Source organism: Amblyomma mixtum, chromosome 3 (genome assembly GCF_055824585.1).
Source record: "Amblyomma mixtum isolate Tamu chromosome 3, ASM5582458v1, whole genome shotgun sequence".
Taxonomy (NCBI): domain Eukaryota; kingdom Metazoa; phylum Arthropoda; class Arachnida; order Ixodida; family Ixodidae; genus Amblyomma; species Amblyomma mixtum.
The window spans coordinates 99,554,780-99,580,851 of NC_143014.1; the positions used below are offsets into that span (position 1 = coordinate 99,554,780).

The 26,072-nt window shown below is 45.9% G+C and overlaps 1 protein-coding gene across 1 annotated transcript in view; it reads left to right on the top strand.

The window, feature by feature from the left end:
- Positions 1–25,770, top strand: part of LOC149351133 (zinc finger protein 341-like) — a 44,608-nt gene extending 18,838 nt beyond the window's left edge. The window contains exons 7-12 of the mRNA XM_089580393.1: positions 4,182–4,346; positions 15,898–16,008; positions 16,130–16,246; positions 17,545–17,786; positions 18,849–19,065; positions 24,612–25,770. Of these exons, the coding sequence (XP_089436519.1) occupies positions 4,182–4,346; positions 15,898–16,008; positions 16,130–16,246; positions 17,545–17,786; positions 18,849–19,065; positions 24,612–25,370 (1,611 nt within the window). The 3' untranslated portion in view covers positions 25,371–25,770. The remainder of the gene's footprint in view (positions 1–4,181; positions 4,347–15,897; positions 16,009–16,129; positions 16,247–17,544; positions 17,787–18,848; positions 19,066–24,611) is intronic.
- The last annotated feature ends 302 nt before the right edge of the window (positions 25,771–26,072 follow it).

A 26,072-nucleotide genomic window follows, 5' to 3' on the forward strand; every position in this document is an offset into this window, starting at 1 on the left:
AGTTGAAAACAGCGGCATGAGCTTTCTATGCCCGTTGCACTCACTGAAAGGTGGCAAATCCAAAAGCCTTGGCATAAGAGCTTTTGAATCTAGAAATAAAACAGCAGTACTTCATGTTGACCTTATTCAGTGATGTCACTATCCGAACTAAGAGTTCTTTTTTATTTTTATTTTTTGCAAAAGCCTATGGGAGATAGGGCAGTAGAGATTCAATTGAAGTGGTTAAGGTTCAGCCTGGTGCATCAGTACTGCCAGCTTGCTGTAAGATAGGCCTTTGTAAAAAAATATGGCAACCACCGGGTTTGCTTCTGTGCTGTACAGTGTGGTTTGTTTGCATTGACAGCACTCAGAATTTCTTGAGGGCAAGACACACTATTGTTCTCACCCTCCCTTCAAGGAGTGCTATAAGAGCCTTGGTGCACGACGCAGTAGCAAGCCCAGTGACCTCTAGATTTCTGACTATGGTGTGCATGATAGACATGTTTTGCTACAAACTAAGTAAGCACATCGAACAGAACATTATGTCTTGCAGCAAATACCAACTAGGTCATCAGCAAGGTCTTAAATGATCTCAACTGAAATTTGGAGACATGAATGGGGACTCAATTTTGTAAAACTGCTGCACGGCATAAAGTTGAGTGCCCTCCTAGAGACAGCTCAGTCTGCAGCTATATCTCTCTTCCAGGTATTACCTCCTGTAATGCTGTAACTGGAGGCATGAGGTTGCTAATGCTAAGCCTGATTTTGTGGCTTTGGGGTACCTAGAATTTCTATTGTTGTGCTGTAATTATTGTGAAAACAAGTTACAGTATTTTTATTCTAGCAGTAGTAGACAATGGATGGTAAAGGCCTACTTGACCGAAAATTTGCAAACCGTAAAAAGATTGTTTTTTCTTAGTACACCCCCATGTTATGTTACCCACAAAACATTACGTTCTACTTTCAAGCAGTTAAGATGCCAGTGGCATGCAAAAATCAGTCTTCAATACCGAAACTAGAAAAATGGGTACACCTGCAGGAAGTGGCGCATATTTGAGACGGGAGTCCGGACAGGTTCGGAGCGTCTGCTTGTTGCGGCTTGCACAAAGCGCTGGCACCGATAGCGTGTGCAGCGTTTTGCTCAATAAATACTGGTTATATATTAAAAAAAATATATTAAATCACATAACACACATCTTAAATGGATGAAATGCCCCAGAAAAAGTTTTAAACGTGTTTTATTTGCTGTTGTAGACTAGAATAATCCTTGCTCAACCTCAGTAAAGATAATCGTGCCGCAATACTAGGAGTGTTGTTTGCCTGGTAGTATTTGATTACAGCTTGTGCAAAGTTCGGGCATCTTGAAGGAAGAAGGCATATTCAAAAGGAGGCCAAGTAGAAAAAGTGCTTGTATTATCAAGTCAGCTTTTTTGAGGGGACACGCACATGCTAACAGCACATGTGCACTGTGCTGTGTATGCAGTGTGGTTATTGTCTTGATAAAAAAAATGACCTGCCTTCTCCTTTCCCTTCTCATTTTTCTCCCCCATGGAGAGGTATTCCTGCCTGTGCATAGGAATTTGGGACAGGTGCCATGAATGTGAGGTAAATCAATAAAAACAGCTGGATGTCAAAAAAGGGAGCTCTACAGAATTAAGCATTGTGTAAAGCGAAAAAATATGCCAGGAGCAAAATTTTTGTTACAAAGTAAATATATATTTTTCTCTTTGAGGACTGTGGCGTCAATGCAGTGCCGATGGTGGGCTGGTCCATCTTTGCACGCCTCAGTCGGGCAGACCACTGCGCGTTGCAAAATACATACCAGTTACAAATGAACAATGACTTATATGCTGCGTTCATTACTCAATTTACTTAGAACCACTTGAAGCCCGTATACTGCAAGGGCGGAAAAGTTTCTAATCTTTTCAACCACACAGCTGGGCAGAATGACGTGATTGCCGGACCCTAGTCAATATCTGTGTCGACTGAGTAATAATGCAGAGTATATAATCAAAATTACGTGTTGTCTTCCTTTGAACATATTATTATCATTCAAATAACTTATGCGTTCAGGTCTCTGAGGTCGTGGAAATGCTCTGTGGATGGTAATGCTGAAGCTTCCTGTTATCGACCTCAAGTATGAATGGCATGAGCCAGAAAGTAGACTTCTGCCTGGTGTAAACTACATGACGTCAAAAGGGTGTTGATCGATGAGCAAAGCCGTCCACTTTAGCTTCTGAACCGGCTAAGATAGCTTGTGACCAGTGCTCCCCTGTCATCTTTATTCTCCCAATTGGAGAGGCCTCACAGCCTTCCTTCTCCCAATTATAGCCCCCTCGGTACGTGGCATGCTTTGCCGATCGGACCAGAAACAAGTTACGTGCTCTGATGATGTAGAGCGGGAGAGGTCTAGTGACAAAGCCCTGCCCACAAAAGGGGTTAGCGCGAGGAATAAGTCAGTCGTCCACCATTATCTCTTTTTTTTTTAAAAAGAGAGGGAAATTCACGTTAAAACCTGAGTTCCAGACAGTTGACACCAGCTTTTGAGATCGGTTATAAAGGGTAGTGGCCGAAAGATATACAGTGGTGCTTTCCACATTCCTCGTATTCCTTTCCGCAGCCACGCAGTTCGTCGACATGGTGCCAGCAGTTAATTTTTCTTCAAGATCATCGAGCTTTGCGGTGAAAACAGCCAGAAACGCTCCAGAAAAAGAGCATACAAGGGGCGCTCACTCACTTGAAAACGCCTGAAACTGGCAAGCCAGCAATGCCGGTGTCTCAGTGGTGCGTTATTTCCGGTCCGGTTTGTTAGTTGTCCAACACACTGCTAGGGGACTGCGTCGTCTGCTACAGAGATTTTTGAATGCTTCTAACTAAAGTACTGATGCTTCATAGCCCTAATATTAACAATAAATATTGTTCATAACATGCACACTACCGTATAAACGCGTGTAAGGGCCGCACTTTTTTTTCCAGATTCGGGAGCCAATTTTCGGGGTGCGGCCCATACACGCGATTTAGAAAAAAAAAAAAATTTTTTTTCAGCAAAAACAGCAATCAGGGAATGAACGGCATTTATTCTACGTTCAGTCGACACTCGCGGAGTATTTCGACTCTGAGCTGGTGTTGTGCTCTGGTGCACGCTCATCCCAAAGAAGCCGCGCAGCATGTCCGCTGTCAACGCGTAGCCGTTGTTCCGCATTTCCATCACTAGCAGAGCAGTTTGGGAAACTCACACGGCTTGCCTCGGAAAGCGCGTTTTTTGCAGCTTGTGTTTCTCAATGCACCCTTTTGATTGCACGGTCATCGGACGCACTTCTCGGCCACGTCGAGTTCCCTGTCCTCCGCACGCTTGCCGCGTTCGAGAGCTAACTCCCAGCCATGTAGCTGATAAGGTGCTTGCCCATCGTGCTAAAACTGCATTACTCAGCGGCAGCACGCGAAAGCCACAACTACGGCGAACGCGCTAATCCGCCATAAAAGACTGGAGCTGGCGATACTGATGCTGATTAGATAGCGGGAAGTCGGGGGGGGGGGGAGAAAAAAAATTGATGATGATGATGATGGCTGCGGCCTCGGGCGCTATCCATGGACGGTTTTTGGAAGCTCTTATGCGCGTGCTTGGCCTCCGCGATCGAGCGCACCGTTGTTCGCAGCCGAAGCCGATCGCGGAGGCCACGGCGCGTGCATTTAGAAGGCTATTCCCGCCTGGGTCATGGAAAGTTCGGGTGCGGCCCTTACACGGATTTATTTCTTTTTAAACATTTCCTTCGGGAAAACGGGGTGCGGCCCATACACGGGTGCGGCCCTTACACGCGTTTATACGGTATATTGAGTGCAAAATTAGCTGAAGTAAACTTTCGGTCAAGTAGGCCTTTAAGGGAGGCCTGTTTATTGCTTTTTCATGCTTGATGGAAATACAAGGCCGAACATTGTGTTATTGGGGACAAAAGTCTCTGGGACCTGTAAGCAGCAACTGAAAGCAATAACTATGTGATTAGATGCTAGCTTGTGAAGGTGAAAGTTGGACTTGCGCATTGTAATGTGTGCTAGTGAAATGAGGGGATCATTGGCAGACATGGCACTTATGCTCCCAGATGCTCTTCACGCATCCTGGATACTTTTGGCCCCTATAGTAACTTGACTTTTTTTTTTTTCAAGCAAGGTATTAACGTCTGCTTCTTTTTTGGTTTTCATTGTAGCTGAAGACACAGAAGTGTCCATTCTGCAGCAAGGCCTTCAGTAAAAACTTTGACCTCCAGCAGCATATTCGTTCACATACAGGAGAAAAGCCTTTTCAATGTGTCATCTGTGGCCGTGGCTTTGCCCAAAAGTCTAATGTGAAAAAGCACATGCAAACTCACAAGGTAAAGTAAATGCGCTTCATTGTGTCTTGTAGCAGAATCCTTCAATACTCCTAATGATCATAAAACTCCTGCCGAAGTTTGGTTTGGGGACTAAAGTGGCCGCTCGCTAGGGGCGCCACCACTGATCAGTGAGCAGCACACTAGCAGCCTATGATGTGAGTAAACCAAAAAAACCTGCTTCCACACCCATGCAATTGCATCATATTTCTTATATTTTATGTGAAATTGAAGCATATATCCTGTATTTGCTATGATTCCTTAAAGGGGTCATCACACCATTTTTCAAACTCAAGCTGTTTATTGCAGGTTGTTCGCTGTACATCTCGGAACAACTGGACAAAATATGAGCTCATTTGGTGTGTAGAGTAATTTGTAATTGAATTTTTAAAAGTTTTCCTGAACCCTGTGGCAGTCAGGCAACACTGGTGCGCTCATGGTTTGTGACAACATAAACGAGTCACGTGCTTGCTCGCAAATGAACGACTGAACTGTGCATAGTGAGCATAGGGGAGTGAGTGGTTTATTGTTCAGGCTTGAGATGCGGTGAGGTGAAAGGAGGGGGACAAAGGCCTGTGTCCTTCCCTTTTCTGTCTAGCTTCTGCCCGTCTCAGCAACTTCACCACAGTGCACGAGGGCTGCACTCAGGTGCGTGCTCTGCTTCACACAGACCGTGCTTGTGTCAGTTTTGCAGCAGGCGTTGGCACTGTCGGTTTATGATGTCACTCAGGCTGCTTCAATATGGGCTCCGCTGTCGAGGGCAGGAGCTGAGCTGATAACAGCTGATAACTTCAAATTACAATATCCAGCTCAAATGCACACGTAGAGCCCTACTTCTTTTTTAAGTACTCATTATAACGTCATGGCTAGTAGCTGCAACGAAAAAGCACAATTTTCTGGTAGACCATGACGTGACGCGAGGTCGTTCTGTTCGGCCTCGGAGCCCCTTTAATCCTAGGCTGCTTGACGCTTATATGGAGAAACGGTGCTGCTGGCAGCGCCATGGCTGGCTCATTACCTGCGATCGTCTGGCTGCTACATGGAGACTTGTTGTGCTTAATGGGAGGTCGAAACATTGCCTAAATGCGGGGTGTACTCATGAACCTGCAATATATATCAACATGTGACGTCAATGCAGTGCGTGATAACACAAAGGCCGCGTTAGCAGACAGCACTCATTGGATTTGTGCTCCGCTTTTGTCACTTGCATGGCTTCAGTAGATGCAACTGCAGGCTTATCAGTATGTTGTGTTACTGCTTTACGGCGTTGAACACTTGCCGGCATGAGATTTTAATGGAGGGTTTAATGCATGGCTAAGCATCAGTGATTGTAGCTGGTGAATGTGTAAAGAATATCATGCTTAGCCACGCTGGCCGTTTCTATGCACGGCACCATGACGCCCACCTTTCGGAAGCACAGGGCACTCGATTTCATTCGCGATACTCGTACAGCAACGGGTATGCTTTCACTTGTGCATCTTTTGAGCTTATAAATGGTGCATTTGGGCATACGTAGCATTGTTACTCTACCAGCGGGGTGCCACTATTTGTAGTGACAGTGCTTCTGCACAGTGCCACTAACTGCCCCAATCCCGATGGAACAATGCCATTATGAATTGCGACATGCTTAGGTATGTATTACAGCCCTGTACTGCCTTACATAGTACCGTATTTACTCGCATAATAGGCGCACTCGCATAATTGGCGCACCCCCAGTTCGGTCGCGAAAAATCAGATTTTTTTATTTCTGCGCATAATAAGCGCACCCCGAACATGGCACTGTGATCAGTACTGTGTTTACACGATTGCAAGCCGACGCCTCCTCACCCCCACAATCTTTATTTTAACAAAGTTTTTGCTGAACTTACTACTAGTCCTCACTAGTGCTACTGCCGTCGCAGATGCTGCCGACCCACAGCACGTACAACGACATTGCGTGAAACAGCCGCACACAGTTTTCAGGGATGCTCACTTTAAACGTCTGTTTGGAAAGCTTCATCAGCCGGAAACCTTCCCGACTTAGGACCCCGAAAACCTCGGCGATAGGAATCGCATACAATAATTTAGGCACACCGCAGTTGCAACTGCTGCACATCTCGTCCACATCAAATTTCCAGCCTGCCACACGCTTGCCGTGTTCGAGAGCAAACTCCCAGCTGTGTAACTATTAAGGCGCTTGTCCGTCGTGCTAAAATAGCAACGCTCGGTGGCAGCGCAAGAAAGCCACAACTATATACGATGAACTAACACGCTACGACAGAAACCGGCCCTTTCACAACCATAAAAAAACTGGAGCTGGTGCTGCTGATGTCAATAGGGATAACGAAAGCTCGCAGTGAACGAAAAAGTTGATGATATTGATAAGCTTGACCTTGGGCGCCATCCGTGGGCGGCACCTGGAAGCTCCTGTGCGTGTGTGTGGCCTCCGCAACCAAGCGCGTGTTGCTCGCAGCCGGAGCTGATCGCGAAGGCCACGGCGCATGCATTTCGAAGGCTATTCCGGCGTGAATCGTGGAAAGTTTGGTTGCGGCCCTTACACGGATATTTGTTAAAGTTATTTCCTTCGGGAAAACAGGATGGGGCCCGTACACGGGTGCATTTATGCAGTATGTTCAATTTTGGGAGTCGAAAAATTTCCTTAATTTTACCTGCGTAATAGGCGCACCCCGAACTTTGAGCCGGATTTTCTGGAAAAAAAAGTGCGCCTATTATGCGAGTAAATACGGTAATGTAAATTTTTTTCTCACCCTACCCATTGCTGTCTTCAGCGATGTACATGCACAAAATCAAAAGCAAATGACTTCTGCACAATAAACAATTTATTCACATTGTGGGGTTGAAAAGGGGGAGATAAATTCGTTCTCCGCGTTTAACCGCGACTGACCCAGTTCAAAACCGTGCGGACCCTACCCCGTGGTCGCGTACGCTACCTAGCGCACGCCGACCACGGCGGGCTTTGCTCTGCGGGAACAAAGGAATGACACACTGGCTGACACAAACAAGGCATTTATTGCTATAACAACAATAACGCCAGCTAGCAACAAAATACACTGAGGAATCGAGGATGTCCGACTCACCAGCACGGTTATGAGCGAACGTTCGCCCACGGTAGGGCAAGAGGGAAGCTCCGAGGCCAGACGGGACGAGCTGAGGGGAACATGTTTCCACACGAGGTCGCCCGCGGTGAAGAGCGGAGCTTTGAGCGTGAACGTCTACACGCTTCCCGGTCCCGAGCATAAGAGAGCCCGTCGCTCCCCGCGAGCGCGCAGCAAAACGCCATCCGTGGCGCTGGTGTCGCTGCGACGCGAGCGCCCTCCCCTGTTAGTTAAAGTAACCAAACTGAGAAGAGTGCGTTTCGGGGGAGCTAACTACAGTTGGAGTGCATTGCGGGAAAGCGAACCACAGGGGACGAACCAGTGCGTCCCCACATCCCCCCATAAATAGACCCCCGCGCCTGCAAGTTACATGCTATGGAGGTGTCTCCTGGTCTTCATGCACTTGAGGCAGGTCTTGCAGCGGAGGTCACGCCGACAGCGTGTACGCAGTCTTCCGCGGTATTCCGAAGGCGGCGTGAAGGTCTCCGCTGGGACGTCTCGCATGGCCCGCGGACTACGTGTCCGTCCGCGAAGAGGAGGGCCTGTTGACTACTGCCGGCCAGGATTCTGCAGTAGTCGCCAGGGTAACAGCAGCCGGAGGTGGCTGCTGTCTGGTCTCGCCACGGCTGCCCCGGATGGATCCAGCGAACGACATACAGGCCGCTCCTTCGCAGCAGGCGGCAGCGAGACGATTTGCACAGGACAGCAAGCCGGAGTGGCTCCACTGGATCTGCAAAATTTCCGAAACACACTCCTCATGCTTTTAACGTAGGTCACGGGAGGGGAAACGGCGTACACAAGGGCCTCGTGGCTCAATGCTCAACTCGCTAGCAAAACGTGTCGGGTGGCTGTGCAACGCAAAGTTCGAGTGAACAAAGCCTTTCTTGAGTTGAACGAGACTGCTCAGTTCATGCGAGGTTAAAAAAAGGGTGGGCAGCAAATTGCGCCCCCTCTCAACACCACGGTGCGGTGGTCGTCACTTTTGACATGGTGCAGGCAGCTTTGAAAAGCCTTAGGCCTCGCTACCATTGTGACGGTCGACGACCCCCAACAAATGAAAGACCCGAAACGGGTTTCGTGCGCGCAGCCGCGAGGAGACATCAGCTTTGTGGGGTGGTCCTACCCCGCTCACTGCACGAAGCAGCTTCTGAGCGGCCGGCGCCCACCGTATTGGACGGTGTCGGAGCGCCCGGTGCCGAGCTGCGATACCAGCGAGCTCATAGCGGCACCCGTGGTCCCAGGCCACCCGGCTCCCGGAGCCGCGACTCCCAGAGTCGAAAAAATAAAAGCGAGAAAATATATACAGAGAACTCGGACCACCCAGGTGGCGTCCGTACTCACTCGCTTCGGGCTCGGCAACTCCGCGGGCGCTAGGCCTCGCGCTCCCTCGATGCGGACCAAGTGGTTCTCGTGCTGAAGAAACTTGAGAAAACTTGACGAAAACATGCTGAGCATGTTGAAAAGTTCAAACATCCTGCAGCGCAATACACCTCGCACTCAAGAAAGCATGCCGCAGGTCCTAGCGATCAAAATTCACACTAGGCCTAGCACTTGTCAAGTCCGGACAAAGAGCGTTCCTCGAACCGAACAGACAGTCGTCCAATGTTTCAAGAGCAGGCCCCACGTTGGGCTGCCAAATATGGGGTCACTCCGTGTCCAGCCGGCCGGGAAGGCGAGCTTCCGTGCCGGCTACATGCAGGCGTTTCTCGTACGCGAGACTCGTGTCCCCAACCCGTGGCGCAGAGTCACAGCCACGGCGGGTTCGGACGAAATAGGCAACGACAGAGTACGCTAGGAAACAGTTTATTAACCTAGTGCAAGGCAAAGCACACTGCGGAAGAATGTTCTATCCGATAATATAAGGTTCAGTAGCTTACCAAGGCGTCGTCGACCGGCGTGTGGTAGTCCGGGAGGCGCGGGCAGGAAGCGGGTCGGCGGGGCAGAGCGGCAGTAGCACCGCGGCAAGAGAGAGGTCCCCGCCGCGCGCGGCTCCCTTTTTAACCCCTACGACATTGCCAACCCCTTGGGCAATCAGTTGCCTTCAAGGAAAGTCGTTCACCCCTTCCCTACATAGCCAGTGCGTAGGCGTGACGTCACGTCCGAGCTGGGAGTGAGGAGAGTGGCTGGGTGGCCCCTCTCCCCAAGCCCTGCAGCGCGCTCTCATCGCGTGACTCGGCGCGGGGGCAGTGAGGGATATCTGTATATCCCACAACATATACTAAAACGAGCTCAGAAAGAAGAGTCAGCATAGCAGTTTTTAATGACTCAAAATTTTGCCTCCACTGACTGGGCATTTTGTGCCTACAGTTGCAAAGCTGCGATTCCTGTACAGCTTGGGATTGTTGCATCTGAAACAAAGTACACATTCAGGTTTGGACAGTCTCCAAATCTATAAACCTGTTGCACAATCCCAAGCTGTACAGGAATCACAGCTTTACAACTGTAGGCGTTCCAAACCTGAATGTGTACTTTGTTTCAGCATCTGAAAAAAAAAAATGGAAGGGTGTCATTCCAGCCTGTGCCTTCTTTTAGCATTTGATGCTATGACCTGTTGACATTAGCCAGCGATCTGTGTTGACACTGAGGCTCACCGTCATTACCTGTTTCCGTGGCGTCGCCGATGGCCGGGTAGTTCGGGCACGAGTTATCCAAAGTATCTATTGTTGTGCAGCATCCGATACAATGTGGCATTGCTTTGTTAATAGCTCGAAAACATGGTTTTCGCTTCGAGCCCTTCAGATATCCTAGGAACAGCGTCAGGCTTCAGCTTGGGCAGGTCACGTCAGCGTCCCCATTCACTACTAACTTGTCATGCCAAACGATGTCAGTGGGATTGAAATGTTTCTCGCAAACACTTGCGTTTGGCAATTCGAAAGGGAAGACACCAACTTCATTTCAAGGAATGGCACGTCTCCACTTTCTTGCGGTTCAGCATCAGACGGGAAACAAAAAAAAAATGACAGATAATGTTTACTACATTCGAATCAGTGCAAAAGCATGGATTTGTGCTGCATAAAAGACAATGATGAGTGAGCACTGCCCCTGAACGAAGCGCCTGCACTTCTCGGACATACAATTGGCAAGAGACGATTTTGCTTGGGTCAGAACCACCAGATTAGTACGATGTAAGAGACAACGATTAGCGGGCAGTGCCCCGGAACGGAGCGCTCGCACTTCTCAGTCATACAATTGGCAAGAGACGATTTTGCTTGGGTCAGAACCACCGGATTAGTGCCTTGTAGAAGACGACACTGGGCAGGCAGTGCTGTGGGATAGAGCACTCGTGCTTCTCCAGTGTACAATCGGCAAGAGACAATTTACTTGGGTCAGACCCACCGGATTAGTGCCACGTAAAAGATGACGATGAGCAGGCAGGGCCCTGGAATGGAGCGCTTGCGCTTCTCGGTCATAAATTTGGCAAGAGACGATTTACTTGGGTTCGAACCACCGGAGTAGTGCCACGTAGAAGACAGTGATGAGCGGGCAGTGCCCCGGAACGGAGCGCTTGCACTTCTCGGACATACAGTTGGCAAGAGACGATTTTGCTCTGGTCAGAACCACCAGATTAGTACGACGTAAGACGACAATGGTTGGGCAGTGCCGTTGGATGGAGCACTCGTACTTCTCTGATGTACAATCGGCAAGAGACGATTTACTTGGGTCAGAACCACCGGATTAGTGCCTTGTAGAAGACTACAGTGAGCAGGCAGTCCCCTGGAACAGAGTGCTCGCACTTCTCGGATGTACAATCGGCAAGAGATGATTTGCTTGGGTCAGAACCGCGAGATTAGTGCCACGTAAAAGACAGCGATGAGCGGGCAGTGCCCCGGAACGGAGCGCTCGCACTTCTCGGACATGCAATTGGCAAGAGACGATTTTGCTTGGGTCAGAACCACCTGATTAGTGCCACGTAGAAGACGACGATGGGCAGGCAGTTCCAGGGGACGGTGCGCTCGCGCTTCGCGGACATACAACCTGCAGGAGGCGATTTTGCTAGGCTCTGAACCTCCAGATTAGTGCTTTCGCCCTAAAAGAAACACCTTTTCATCATCCTGTAGTTGGAGTGGCAGCCCGTCATACAAGGTGAAGGCATCATTCACAGAGAGTGGGATCTTGTTCACTAAAACAGTTATATTCGCACACTTCCACTGAGCACATGATAAAACTGTAGAACAAGAAAACAACATATCACAAAATGTCACCTTCTACGCAGTTAGGCTGACTTCCACTCGCCGAAACATGCTCCTCAATTGATGCCAGCACCGCTGTGCAGCTGCTTTAGGCAGTGCACCAAGCTCTCCCATAGAGTTGCAGAGGAGTTTCATGGCCATAAAGCGGTATTGAAGGACTCTGCTTGTAGCAATAACTGTGTTAAGGAATTTTTCTATGATTTGTGGCATTATTTTAGTTCAAGGGGAGTTCCAAAAGTGTGTGCACTGTTAATATAAAAGATTGTATTTACCAAGATTTTTTGAATTCTGGAAAAGGATCATCTTTCTTCATTTCTTCATATAATCTTCATATCAGTGCACTTTTAAGGACGGTGTATCTACTTTTGAAAGTGCTTTTGAAATTCTTTCATTGGTATTGAAAGCTTTTCCCATACATGCTGGCCTTGATTTTGGAGGACGATCATAAATCAGAGAGAATCAGGCCCAGTGAGTAATTTAGAAGCTCCAAAAAGTGATGCCAAAGCACCATTGATGAGGGTGATTGCCATGTCGTGATGGGGTACACATTGTTGCTGTGAAGGAACTGGTCGCCCAGATTTGACTGGGAATGGCATGCTCTCAGTTTCTCAAAAACTTAATTGAGGCATTTCATAGAGCACACCTCAGCCATCAAAGTCTGCTCTTCTCAGATGAAATGACAGCTACAATTCTATCCTGGGTGAAAAAAAAAAAAATTGTGAATGTCGTTTTGGTGGTGGACTTCACTCCTCTGGCTTTTGCCAGCTCTAGCGCTGCTTTCTTTTATTGCAAGGACAAACTTGAAAAAGAAAGTTGCAGCACTAGTGACAGTGTTTTTGAAATTGGGGCTTTTCCTTTCTTGAATTTGCTGAAGAAAGTCTGCAAAATCTACATGATGAGCCTCTTTTCCTTCCTTCAAGAGATGAGGAGCTTAGCCAGCAGATTTTTTGTTTGTCTTCAAATTTCTTAGTGGAGATTCGTTAGAGTTGAATCTTTGAAAAGTTTGGTCCTTCTTTAGGGATTTTTGAGGCAGATTCTAGGCTAGCCTTTGATAATCCCTTTGAGATGATCAACAGGGGTGGTATTCTGCCGGTGTCGCCTTTTGCGACATGTCGCATATGGGCGGGGCCTAAAAAAGTGCTTACAGATGCTCGAAGAAACGGAAAAAGCCGCCGGCACTTTCCTCTGCGGTGCATTCATTCACTCCGAGAAGCGACAATTTACCACCGCTGATCCACTAGCAGCAGTAGTTTCGTATCTTTTATAGCAAGAATATTTGCCATCACATGACGTCTAATGTTCAAAAAAACATTTGCAAATTTAATATAAACTCGCTGTACTTCATTTAAGTCTATAAAACACCGCGAAAAAGCTGCAAATCTATTTTTCTTTCGTTACGGACGGTTCTGCTAGGTTTCGGCTGCGTTTCGGGCAGTTGCAGACGGTAGCAGTGTAGCTGGAGGTCCCATTAGGCTTGCGCGCTCCAGAATCGAGAGCGTATCTAAAAAACTAGGCTGAATTGCAGCTTAAACTTTATCGTCGAAGCAAGGTAAGTCATAGCGAAAAGTAACAACACCAGTAGTTGCCGGTAAACATGCCGACCGGAATCGCAAGGAGTGCTGAATTGGCTGAAGCGGGCGGCTCTCGCTTGAAAGGACGTCGCCATGTTTTCACGCCAAGGGCGCAAAAGCCGCAACTGCCGATTGCGTTCGTACGCTAACGGTAGCCCGTCGCCCGCGCGAATCGCTTCAGCGCATTCCGTTGTTCGACTAAGCGTAGTAAATTGGGGCGACGTCACGATGACGTAGCAGGAAGGCGGGTCCGTGTCGTCACGCCGCCGTCACCGCGGCTCGAGCCAATCAGCGAAGAGCGAATGCGACATGTCGCAAAAGGCGACACCGGGAGAATACCACCCCAGTTTCTGCATAGATTGATGTCTTGGGCCATTCTTCACAATGATTGTCACAGGTGCTGAAGTGTCCACTCTAAATTTGAGCAAACCAGGTTTCAGCTGTTGCCATAGACAGTGGTTGCTCTTGAAGATGAGCATTTAGCTTTATGAAGCATTTCACTGCTTGTAAAACTTGAAAATGGTAGAGAATCACAAAAGGTCTGTTTTTATCACGGAAGTGTATGGGATATTGTGCACGATGTTCACTTGTGCTCTCATTCCTGACTTCCATAATGAGTTGGGAGCCAGCAGATTAATCGAGAGGTGTTAGGTGACTGAAGTAGAAGCAGCATAGAAATCTACCAGATATATTTGTTCCATGAGTACAAGTGCACTGACTTTTGGAACTCCCCTCGTAGTATGCTTGTCGTAACAGAAAAAAACTCAATGACACAGTGGTGGGAATGCTGTGCCAGTTGTGCAGAACTGCGCTATTGTATTAAACCTTCTGCACGTTGCTACGAATAGCATGTTTTTGAGAGCATTGTGCCAACACTGTGCCTGATGTATCGGCTATCAATGAGAGCTGCTGCAAACGCTATGTGGTGGGAGCTACCACGTTATGCAGAAAGCATGATTCATGTTGGAATTCTTCATGCATGTGATGTAATGGGCGGTGATGATGATTGACAGGATCTGATCTCATTTTTCCCTCACACACTTCACCACTTAATGTTGGTGCTAAGATGCTGTGCACATATTTTGCACTTCTGGCTCGGTGGCAGCACTGTTACTGCAGCATGCATTATCCTTAGCAAACATGACAAATGCACAAGCAGAGAAGATGATGAGCCCATCTGCTGATTTACTACCATTCATTCACTTCCAGATTCTTGGCACCAATCCTCCTGTGTGGGCATGTGTAGTTGAACATCTGGGTAACAAAAGCAGCGCCATAATGTATGACAGCTGGCTTGTCCACAACAATGTTCTTTGCTGCCATGCATGTCATTCCCTGTCAGCTTCTGCAGCATGCCATGTGCCCGTTCCTGCCTCTTGTCATTGCTGCTTTTCCTCATGGTCTTGTTTGTTTGCACATAAAAAACTATGCACAAATGGTATGGTCAGGGTGCAGGCATTGGGCCAGTCACAATTACCTGCGATACTTGAGCTGGTCACAGAACGTTCAAATGTACGAGCAGGTTCGCCAATTACACTTGTGGTTAGTTGCTTTGGGCTTAGTTTACACTGTACTGCAACGTTTCAGTAAACAGAGCTCAAGTGGTGTTTTTTTTTTTCCCCGCCTGACAACTTTTTAGTCTTTTTCAATGTCACTGGTGTCATTTTTCTGTGGTGGTTCAAGGGTGTTACATGTGATGTGCTTGTAGTACACCTAGTTCAAACAGTCTGTGTCGGTCAGTGCAAACCCACAACTTAAACGAAAATTTTCTGTTTTAGCACCTTTAGCATTACCACTAGCACTCATAAACTTCCTGTTGGTAATATTTTGCAGTTCTTTAGTCTGGTGTTTGATGTTATCTGTTGAAATTATTGGCATTTTTTGTCCATGGACACTGGTCAAAACTTTTGAATGTCTTTGTATTAGCAGAAGTCAACTATATCTGCCGTGTGACAGTGTACAGTTTATATTCATGCTGTGTAAACTCTAAATTATTCTACAGGGAGCCATCCTGTTTAGCCTGCTTTTGTACACACGTGGTGCTGCTGCATTCTTTGTCCCCTTAACCCGAGATTGCGCTGCATCCACTTAACATGCGAGGACAGTGTAGACAATGCTTGTTCGTGAAGTGGGGCTGTTAAGCTGCTACGCAGCCAGCTGTCATTGCAAAGTGGTTTAAAAATATGGCTGGAGCTGTTCACATACTTTGCTGCTAGCTTTTCATGCCCTTGTCTCCTCCTCATTTCGCACAAATTCTCTCTTCCATTTTTGTGACTCACATTGAGGAGAAGAATAAACTACCTCGGCATCATGTCTGAGGGCCCAACAGGAGGACTGGTTATGTGGCGATACTTCAGAATGTAGCCATAGTGCCTGGAGAGCCCGACAAGTGGTTGGTTGGTGGGGGTCAAGCCAGTTCTATAGCATTGCCACTTTGCCTCAAGTGGACAAGATCTGTGAGAGGTGGAGGAAAGGCAAAATTCTTTGCCTAGCAGATGACTCAATGCCCACAGTGCTTGAAATTAAATTTTAAATTTAGCACCTTAAGCCAAGCCTACTATATTTAAATGCTCAAATTTGTTTATGAGTTGCATAATATTTGCAAGCAACTTCTGTTCTGCTGAGAACAGAACTATGCAAAGATGGAGGTTTTTCATACTTAGATTGACGCTTATTTGCTGTGTTATCTTTTGAGCAGGTGTGGCCCAATGGATTATCATGTACACTGCCCGCACAGCTTGTCTCGGATGGCTCACAGTCATCTGTGGAAGACCCTAACTGCAAAGATGATGGCACAGGAAGCAAAAAGGTTAGGGAGCTAGCCTGTACACTTGTTTTCTGCTTGCCTTTATTTTTTTCAGTTTTTTTCAATGCATGCTAAGTTGCTTTTCTTTCATACTTATGTGCATTTGAAATGCAAATTCTTTCAGCTGGTTACTACTGATGATGTGGCCCTGGTGAACAGCTACAGCTGCCCCTTCTGTTCCTTTGTTGGAAAGACTTACTTTGAACTCAAGAGCCATCTGACATTCCATAAGCAGGAGAAGGTATGCATTTGCTGCTTATGTTCTAAGAATAAGGCCTGAGAGGCATTGCCTATGAGCTTAGGTGCAGCTGCATAGACACATCAGTACATTTGAGAGTTCATGTTTAGAAAAACAGCATAGAGATGTAATGGTAACAGCGCTACAGCAAGATGTACACAAGAAAGACTGACACATGCGCTAACTTCATCTGAGTTTATTTACTGCAAAGCCAGTAAATATATAGAAAATTTAAGGCATGCACAAAATAACCGGTACAACAGGCATCAACAAAACCGTTCAAGATATGATATCTCAGTCTTGAAAAGGCGGACCGAAGTATCACTCTTCACTGCTCGATTTCATTAGATCAGCGAACCTTTACTCATTTATTTAGGCATCCTCATTTATCATTACATGCCGTTTTATGCCCTGAGGCAATAAACATCACATTAAAAAAAAAAAAAAAGTATCACTCACGCAGTCTAATCCCCTCTTCCTAATGTGGAATGCTTCCAAAAGCTCCTGCGCCTTCATCTCTCCACTCCTGCCCAGAATCTTTATCTCCCGAAGCTGTGGCTCACACTTCTTGCATTGCTGGCGTCTTTTTTGCCCCGGCCCATGTTCTGCCGCATGATTACACACGAAGCACTCAGCGCAGTGCTGAGTGCATTTGCCTAGTGGCCTGCATTGTGGGATGGCTCAAAAGTCGGTGTTGGGAAAAGTATGTCCACAAATAAAAGGATATTCTGAAAATTGAAGTAAAACAAACATTTCATATAAAAACATTTTAATTTTTTTAATTTTCTGAAGTTTAGGTACATTTTGGTTGTAATTTTTTTTATGGGCATTTGCAGTATAGACATAATATAAGTGTGCATATTGATGTAAGAATATCTTTTGTTGAGTACACTACTGCTGCAAAATCTGCAGACATGCAAAATATGCAAAAATAAGCAAATATGCAAAACAAGGTGTAGACTTCTAATTGTATTTTGGCATTCTTTTTCATAATATATGTAAATTCGTAGTCTGATTTTTTAAATTATTTAGTCATTTTAAAAGTAGCTATAATACATTTGAGTCGTTTATTTACCAAAATGTCTTGTAAAAAAAGGAAGTAATAGAATGCAGTTGTAGGCAGTCTTGATGCTCTTGGCTGTACTGTGGGTGTGTCAAATTTTTCGTCAGGCTAAGGTGGCTTTCTTTGTACAAGGTGTATGGTAGCATTTTGTCATGCCTCTGTCTCAGGCTACTTTTAGTATGAGCCTACTTTTCTTCTTCACAGCAATGCTCATGGTGGTGTCATTTTTCCACTTCAGGTGTTCAAGTGCATAGTGGGCAAGTGTGGGGAAACATTTACAGAGCTTGATTCCTTTTTGAGCCATGCCAAGACCCACGAGAGCAACATGATGTACCGCTGTGGTCATTGTCCACGCACCCTGGCTTCTTTGTACGACCTCAATGTTCACCAGCTTACACATTCACTTTGTGTGACCAGTGACAATCATAGCATTAGTGTCACTATTGGCCCCAACACAACCACAGCCAAGGCTGGCAACAGGTAAGCCACTTGGACACTCTTTCCTAAGAAGCTACTTAATATACATGCCTCATGCTCGAAAGAGGCTGTAAATGCTTAAGGCCTTAAGTTTGTTAATGTCATTATTTTCATATGTGGTGCTACACGTCCACATTTAATGTTATTATATGAAAGACATTATAGGAAAGTCACAATGATAACGCCTGCAAGGCAGTAAAAAATTTCACCTGAGTTTAAACAGTGCTAGCAAGCACAGTATCTTGGCAGAGTTGTTCAAAAGTAATATATAAATTATTTTGCAGAAAATGGTGCTGTTCTTGCTTGATAAGCAGAAAAAGTAGCCATAAATTCGCGTGCTGGCACACAAGTCAAGAGCGTCAGAAGTGCTGATAAAAGTGGTGCCTTTCATGTTGAAAAGGCAGTAGATATGCTTCATCTGACTGAATGTTAAGAATAAACCATTTGTGACTTGATAGGAAGTTGTTACTAATCAAGTTTCAGGCATTTCTGCGTGTGGAAAGGGGACGAGTGTACGCACTGCTTAGGCGAATTAGCTATGGCAAACTCAGTAGGTCATGAATGGCATTCAGGCTAATGCCATTAGATTTATGCGTGTGAAACTGCGCGAATGCCATTAAAACTGGAGGCAGGAAGCACTTAATGGCGTTAAGTTTGTCCATGTGGTATGGGTATTGGTGTATACCTTGTGGTAATTTTTGATCAGATGGAAGACTGTCTCAAGTGCTGTGAAGGAACTGGTATTGCTAATGATGGTGAATGCTTTTTCTCCCTCTGAACATAATAATAAATTCAGTCATGGCATTGCACACTGCAGCCATGGCCATGGCATTGTCACTGGCCTTTCTGTGTAAAAAGTATCGAGTTACCTTTGTTGGGTACTCTGTCAGGTTGTATGTTGGCATTTATAATCAAGCTGCCCCCTTCCCTCCCCCCCTTTTTCTGCAACTCTGCTTCTTATTTTGGTTTCTTTTACCTTTTGTTCTGTGTTTTTAGCCTTCGAAACTCGTAATTGTGGCTACATGAGTTGGAGCCTTACAAAATGGTGTATGGTGGTCTTTGCAGGCCACACCAGTGCCCCCACTGCCTCAACCGATATGCAACACCAGAGGCTTTAGCACATCACCAGGCCACATGCAGTCACAACTACCCATGTCCAATCTGCCGAAAGGTGTTTCCCTGCGAGCGTTACCTTCGACGTCATTTAATAGTTCACCGGGCATCAACACCGCACGTGTGCTCCGTTTGCCACAAAGGCTTCAAAACGGATCATTACCTCAAGGTGAGTAGCTCCTCTGAGGCGCATTAAGAGCTAGATGCAGAGGCACTATGGTTTCACTTGTCAGCATTTTACATCATCTCAAGCAGATGACATGCCTGGGTCTTCAGGGTTATCAGTTGGAATATACTGCCAGGAGAGAGAGAGAGAGAAGTACAGACACTTTATTTGGCTTCATACAGCACTGAGAAAGTTTTCAACTTGCCACACAGCTCACATACAGCTTGTTCATTATGCACATTTGGCAAGCCTGTGGTGAAGTGATCACATGGGGATAAACTGACTTACGGCACTTATTCTTTCATCGCAATCAAGTGAGCAGAATCTCAATGTCACAAATCTCATGGGGTCACAAAAAATATTGTATCATCCAAAATCCAAAACGGAACAAAATCCGCATGCAGAAGCACAGGAAATGCATTCGTGCAGACCTGGGTCCGTATAACAACTTGCGTCCCTTTTAAAAATGTCCCTTCCACCCAATCCTGTGTCGCCGAAAGGGGCGTTTTGAAAGAGACGCAAGTTGGGGTATGGGTCCTCATTGAGACTGATGAAATTTATTTTTAGCTGCATCACCGCTCACTTCTCGCGGTGCATACTGTGCGATTGACGTCCACAGTGTTGGCAGTTACGAGTCACACACCAACGCTCACTGCTGTACTCAATGCACTGTACTCGATGCACTCTGGCCAAATAAGCTTACTGATTCATATGATCCCGAAATTCGTATCAACTGCGATCGTATCATCGAGATTCTACTGCACTGTTATTCGCTGAGGCTGCTCTGCAAGGCGCCGCGAGCATTGTTGTGGCTAGCGCGCCTTGTTTATGGTCATTTCATGCCAGCTCGCGCAGTGTCAAGTACGCCGTGAGGTAACCTGCCTATATTGTTCGTGATCCGTAGCATTTTTGCACTTTGTTAAATGCATCAACATCCACTTTTCTCTGTGGAACGCTCTTTGTGCATAAGTTTGCAGCAGAAGTTTGCAGTTTGTGCATCATGAAGTTTGCAGCAGAATTCTTCTGAGCTGTGAAATAACCGTGCTGCCAGTTCAGTGTTGCAGTGAAGCGAATACCCTAGCTTGTGCAGCAACTGAACAGCAAAACTGGCAGGCTGCACTGCACCCAAGAATGTGCATGACTTGCAGCTTTTCATATCAGTTGATAACTCTCTACTACTTATGTGGGACACATCGTGAATAATATAAACAGCGCATGATTAATTGCCCAAGTTTCAAAACTGGTGCCACAGAATCTCATATTTCCAGCAGTTGTAGTCTGTGAATTGTTGAAGCTTCACAGACGCTGTTTCAGCAGGAAGGCAAACTGTCATGGCTGCCTTATTTATGTGACAGGATGGTCGAGCAAATAATGTTCTGCAGTTTTGATTGTAGCAACGTAGTGCTCTTCGAATGCACAAGACCTAGTATCAAGGCTTGCAGCAACACAATGTGCAGCGGTTCCTCTAGATTCAGTAGTAACATGTCACTTTCAGTAGATAGAGATGATAAATTAAGCTAGGTAAGAAAACAGGCCCGTCGAATTATACTCGCGTCTCGAAAAACGGCTCTCCAGCTGACAGCACCCTGATGCACAGCTCTTGGGCTTGCCCGCTTGTCAAACAGTTGCACCCTGTTGTAGATTTGTACTTTTTTAGTTCTTCGCCTGTCGCCGAACTTAAGCTGTGCACAAGACAGGTCTCAATATCCGTGAATTCAGTGCACGGCAGCAGTGTACGCCGTGCACCAAGTGGGCGCCTCTGCACTCGAGGTTTTCACGATATGAAACCATTTGAGTGTGTCTGCTTTTTCCTGTTTCACGCATTTTGCCTCATGTCCACTCAGTCCACACGGCTTTACAGGTTGGACAGAAATAATGTATGGCGAGACGTGATAGATACTCACATTTCACAGATTACCAGAAGTTAAATGGTGCGCCTGGCTGTGGCGGCCGCGCATGGGAGCGCAAACATGGTGATGCCATGCTGGCCTCTAGCGCTCCTTGCAGATGATATCACGTAAATACCTCCGATTGAATGGGAGCACTGCACCAGCATGTCATGTGTTGATGGTACTGTTAGAAGTGAGCTTTTTGAAAATGCAGGTGTGGTTAGCACTCACACTTAAGGGGAATATGAAGAACAGTTCAATGTCTCACCTGCACTCATAGTGTTGATATCAATACGTGGTATGATATTTGATTTCTTCTGTCATTCTGCTATTTTTTTGCTCTTGACTAGTGAAACAGCCTTTTACTTTTTTTCTCGACTGTTTTTCTTTATTGAACACAATATCAGTGCTTATGCTGTGTACAGTTCTCAGTTATCAACTTTCATTGTTTTACTTGCAGCCAACAAAGCAAACTGTAAGTACAGTGAAGAGAGAAGAAGAAATTTTTATTTACCCATACAGCCATTTATTTGAAGAAATTCATAACGTGAAAGGCTTTCCGTTTTTTCATTTCATGATAATGAACATTCTGGTTAATCAGCACAACTATTCTGTTGTTAAAAGGTGTTTTACTTACAAACTGAAAATCTGTTATAGTTTATTTTGGTTCATTGCATACAACATCAACTGTTTGGTGGTGCAGTGGAGTCTCACTAATTCGAACTTTCTCAATTCAAACTCCTGGTTTTTTGAAACTGACACTTTGGTCCCGACAACATGAAGTGTAATATTGAAAAAGATCCTCTTAATTTTAACTCTGCATAATCTGAACAAATTTTTGGTCCCCTTCAAGGCTGAATTATCTAGTGTCGACTGTAATAATAAAAAGTGTGGTTAGTAAGACGATGGTTTGGTTTGGTTTAGTTTATGGGGTTTAACGTCCCAAAGTGACTAATACCCCTGTCACACGGGCAAGTTTAATGACACTTTAACAAAGTGCACTTCTCCAGAACGAGTGACACTTTCGGGGCGTGCTGCTACACGGAAAAATAAAGTGTCATTCGGAATTGATAGTGGTGACGATGGCTTTTCAAGTAAGCACAAAAAATATTACTTATCGCGCTTCAAAGCTTTAATGTACAGTTAATGTACAGTAGATTGCAAACTGCAAGCACTTTTTTATGATTATCAAGGAGCTTTGTAGCCATGGAGGAAAAAAAAGCTTTTTTTCCTCCATGTTTTTTTTCCTCCATGTTTGTAGCCGCCATAGCCATACCGCTGCGGCTGCCTAAAAAATTATTGCAGCTGAAAACAAGAATGTCGGAATATGTGCAGTATAGATATTTAATGGCAACGCAAATAAGTTTACATGAACAAGAGGGCAAAAAAAAATTAGCTGCGTTCAATAAAACACCATTTTTATTGCCGACTTTGTATTCTAATTTCGAAACGCTGCTACCGAGGCTATACACTTCGCCCCTCGGGAAAAGTGAAGTGAGTTCCCCAAACTCACTTCTTGCCGAGTGCGTTCAGCAGCGAGTGTCATTAAAGGTCATCGTGTGACACGATGCGAATGGCACTACAGGCAAGTGTCACTCGTTGAAAATGACGCTAAACTTGCTCGTCTGACAGGGGTATAAGGCTATGAGAGACGCCATAGTAAAGGGCTCCGGAAGTTTCGACCACCTGGGGTTCTTTAACGTGCACTGACATCGCACAGTACATGGGCCTCTAGAATGTCTCCTCCAAAGAAATTCAACCGCCGCAGCCGGGATCGAACCCGCGTCTTTCGGGTCAGCAGCCGAGCACCATAATCACTGAGCCACCACGGCTAATGTAATCGGCTATGTAATGTAATCGACTATGTCCCACTGAAGATTGGAAAACATCTTGTTAGCTGCGTTATATGACATTATGGAAGCTTTGGAAGTGTACAGGGGTGGGGAAAAGAAATGCAAACAGCGTGGCACATATGCATTTTGCTGATCGCTTTCTTTTCATTGTGCTTGTACCTGGGTGGTGGCAAAGAAATGCTATAGTCGTCCATGATTGACTTATAGTGTCTTTTTTTTTTAGCCCCAAGGTACAAGCGCAGTGAAAAGAAATGCGAACAATGGCACACGTTGGTGCCGCGCCATTCACATTTCTTTTTATTGTGACAGTACGTATTCTGCTAAGACGGCTGACTTTGGGTGCAGCTCAGTGCACCTTTCTTCTTATGAGCTTTCTTCTTCCTTCTGAAAGGAAAGCGTGAAGACATTGAATGCCAAGAGAATGTTCAAAACATGCTGCTGCTTTTGTGGTGGTGTTTTCGAAAGAGCACTTTAAACGGTACCTTTACCTAGCTTATTTTCATGACTTTCACTTTTTATAATTTAATTTAGTTCTGCCAGTTCTTGGGGCCTTGTCAAGGTTAAATGAATGAATTTAGTTGTATTCTTGGCTGGGTGCCATTTGCATTCAAGGAATAAGCTGGATGTGGTTTTGTGAGGTGCGTAGTTAGAATCTTTAATTTTCTGTAGGAAGGATTTTGTCATTCCCTGTCTCTAAAGGCGTGCCATTATAACACTAACGTATGGCATGAATTTAGCCCGCTCCATTGTTGCTACCATCACTTGTATATAAGTTATGTTACCATTCTACGTACACAGGCATCAAGGTATAATAAGAGTTTGGATGAAAGTTTGATTTGACAGGTTTTTATAGCTGTAAAATGAAAATTGCCACCAGCTGGCAAAAGCAAGATACATTCCTATATGTTGAAGGGCTCCTGAACCCCCTTTTATTTTTGGTGAGCTATCTCATTCAGTGGTAGACTGTGCTGCCATGAACATCTTAGCTATGATGTTACAGTCTTTGTGAAAAATATACAGCTCAAGAGGTTTAATTCCAAGCCGTGTAGCAGGGCTCTTTAGCACATTTGACGCTCCTAAGCTTGGTAGGGTTAAGGACTTAAGTTCCTCCCGCGTTCGTGAGATCAAGGTCCCTGAGTATGCAAGAGGAGCTGTGCAGTAGGGCTCAGAAGCAGACCCCTTGGTCTGTATACTTTTGACAAAGACTGCACATCGTCGTACATGGCACGTAGCACTCACAAATGGAGCATAAAGTAAGGCCTGCTTCCTTTGTTAGATTTCTCATTTGCTTTATGATAAAGTAATGCTGCAGCCAGCTATGAAGTGGTGGGTTCAGTTCAGTGCCACTGCCAGTGCTGCTTCTCAAAATAGTAGTTGAAGACTAGTTGCCATGGGCCAGTGCTAGCTGTGGCTTTGGTTAGTGGGGGGTGATGTGCCTGGAGGCAAACTTGAGAGAGAGCAGAGGAGGGAGTTCATCTTGAAGGAAATGGCAAAATCTGAGTACTGTGTATGTACTCTCTCCTTGCCTGTTGCACATGTCAGAAAAATTATTTTGGGATGACAGCACGCTTCTTCAAGGCGTTTCATTTGGTCAACAGAGGAATGCTTCAGGGCTCCTTTATAATGACACTGACTCAGGATTGGAATTTGTGAGCAAGATGTTCCTGTTTTGACTGAGAGTGACTGTTTCCTTGTGTAATTTCTTTTGTTCATTTTTATTTGGTAGCTGCTGTTGCCTTTTCTCATCATGAAAGTGTATGGTGGATGACCCACCTCTCCACTTTTGTTTTTCCTCAATTCGGCATAGGTCCATGCCGTCGTACACTCCACCGAGAAGCCTTTCCTGTGTTCCCAATGTGGAGCCACATTCAACCGGCAGGACAAGCTTAAGCGGCACTATCTGGTTCATGACTCAGTCAAACGGTTCAAGTGCCCCTTCGCTGCCCATCTGGGCTGCCGCAAAGAGTTCAGCCGTGCTGATAAGCTGAAATCCCACCTGCTGACCCACAGTGGAGTCAGGCCGTATGAATGTCGCACCTGTGGCCGGGGCTTCACTCAAAAGCAGAGGCTGCTTGAGCATGAAAAGCTGCACACTGATATGCGTTCATACCAGTGCTCCAGCTGCCAGCAGAGCTTTCTGAACCGCAAAGCACTCGAAGACCACACCTGTACCGGCGTGGCCCATCACAGCCGGCAGACATGGTCCGCAGCACTTCGAGGGCGACGGCGGCGGTTTAACAGTTCCAGGGCTGTCAAAGCACGAACACGACTGGCAAGAGGGCGATCCACAGCAGCTGAGGATGGTGCAGACGAGCTTGCTGGCAGGCCAGCAGAGTCAAGTAAACAAGTGGATGCTACTGAAGCCACCTTGGAAGAACTGGAGTGTGCAGAAGATATTCCAACAGCACATATTGAGATTATTTCAGCAACAGGAGACCTGGACACTGCTGTTGCTGCAGTGACGCAGGTGTATCGGCCAGTTGAGGAAACCGTGGTGGACAATGGTGCAGAGGGAACGACTATTTTATACGAGGCAGTGGAGGAGCCTTACAGTGAGGTTGTTTAGTAACCTTGGTGTGTTGTTAAGCCTTCTACTGGCTGCTGCTAGCTGCCAGAAGTGCATAAAGCGACTGGACATTCATGACAGGATGTCTGAAGGCATGCATCTGTTTGTCATTGTACCTTTGTGTTCATCTCCACAGGCCCAAGATGACTGTCAGGTGCTGATTCTGTATACCAAATGGTGGAAAGATCTCTCTGTGTATGATTGTTCAGAGAGACTTTCTAATGTATGGACATCTTGTCATTCAACATTTTTGGTTGTGAACTCATCATAGACCATGCCTTTGAATATCATTTTACATGCATGCGGCAAGCTTTGTTTCAGACATGCTTGGCATGCATGTCTGTCATCATCTTTCACAAGGTCTGAGCTTCTGCAGCATTAAACTGGTTCTGTTAGAGAATTTGTTCTTTTTATTGGGTTCATCATGCTTGCTACAGCTAGCACTGAATACATTTGGTTCTGCTTGGCCTGTACTTGCTGCTACTCTCTACTTAAAATTGATTCTTGAACATTATTGTGTTGGCTGAGCCTTTTGAGAACCACCTCTGTATGCATAGTGTACTGTTTCAGTGCTTATTTAGTAGAAATTAAAGGCATTATATCGTCATCACTTTATAATTTTAATTCTTCCAGCTGACAGGTTTTGTGTCACTACTCATTTCCATTCACCCAGAGAACATCCTCTGGATGCTGGCTATACCA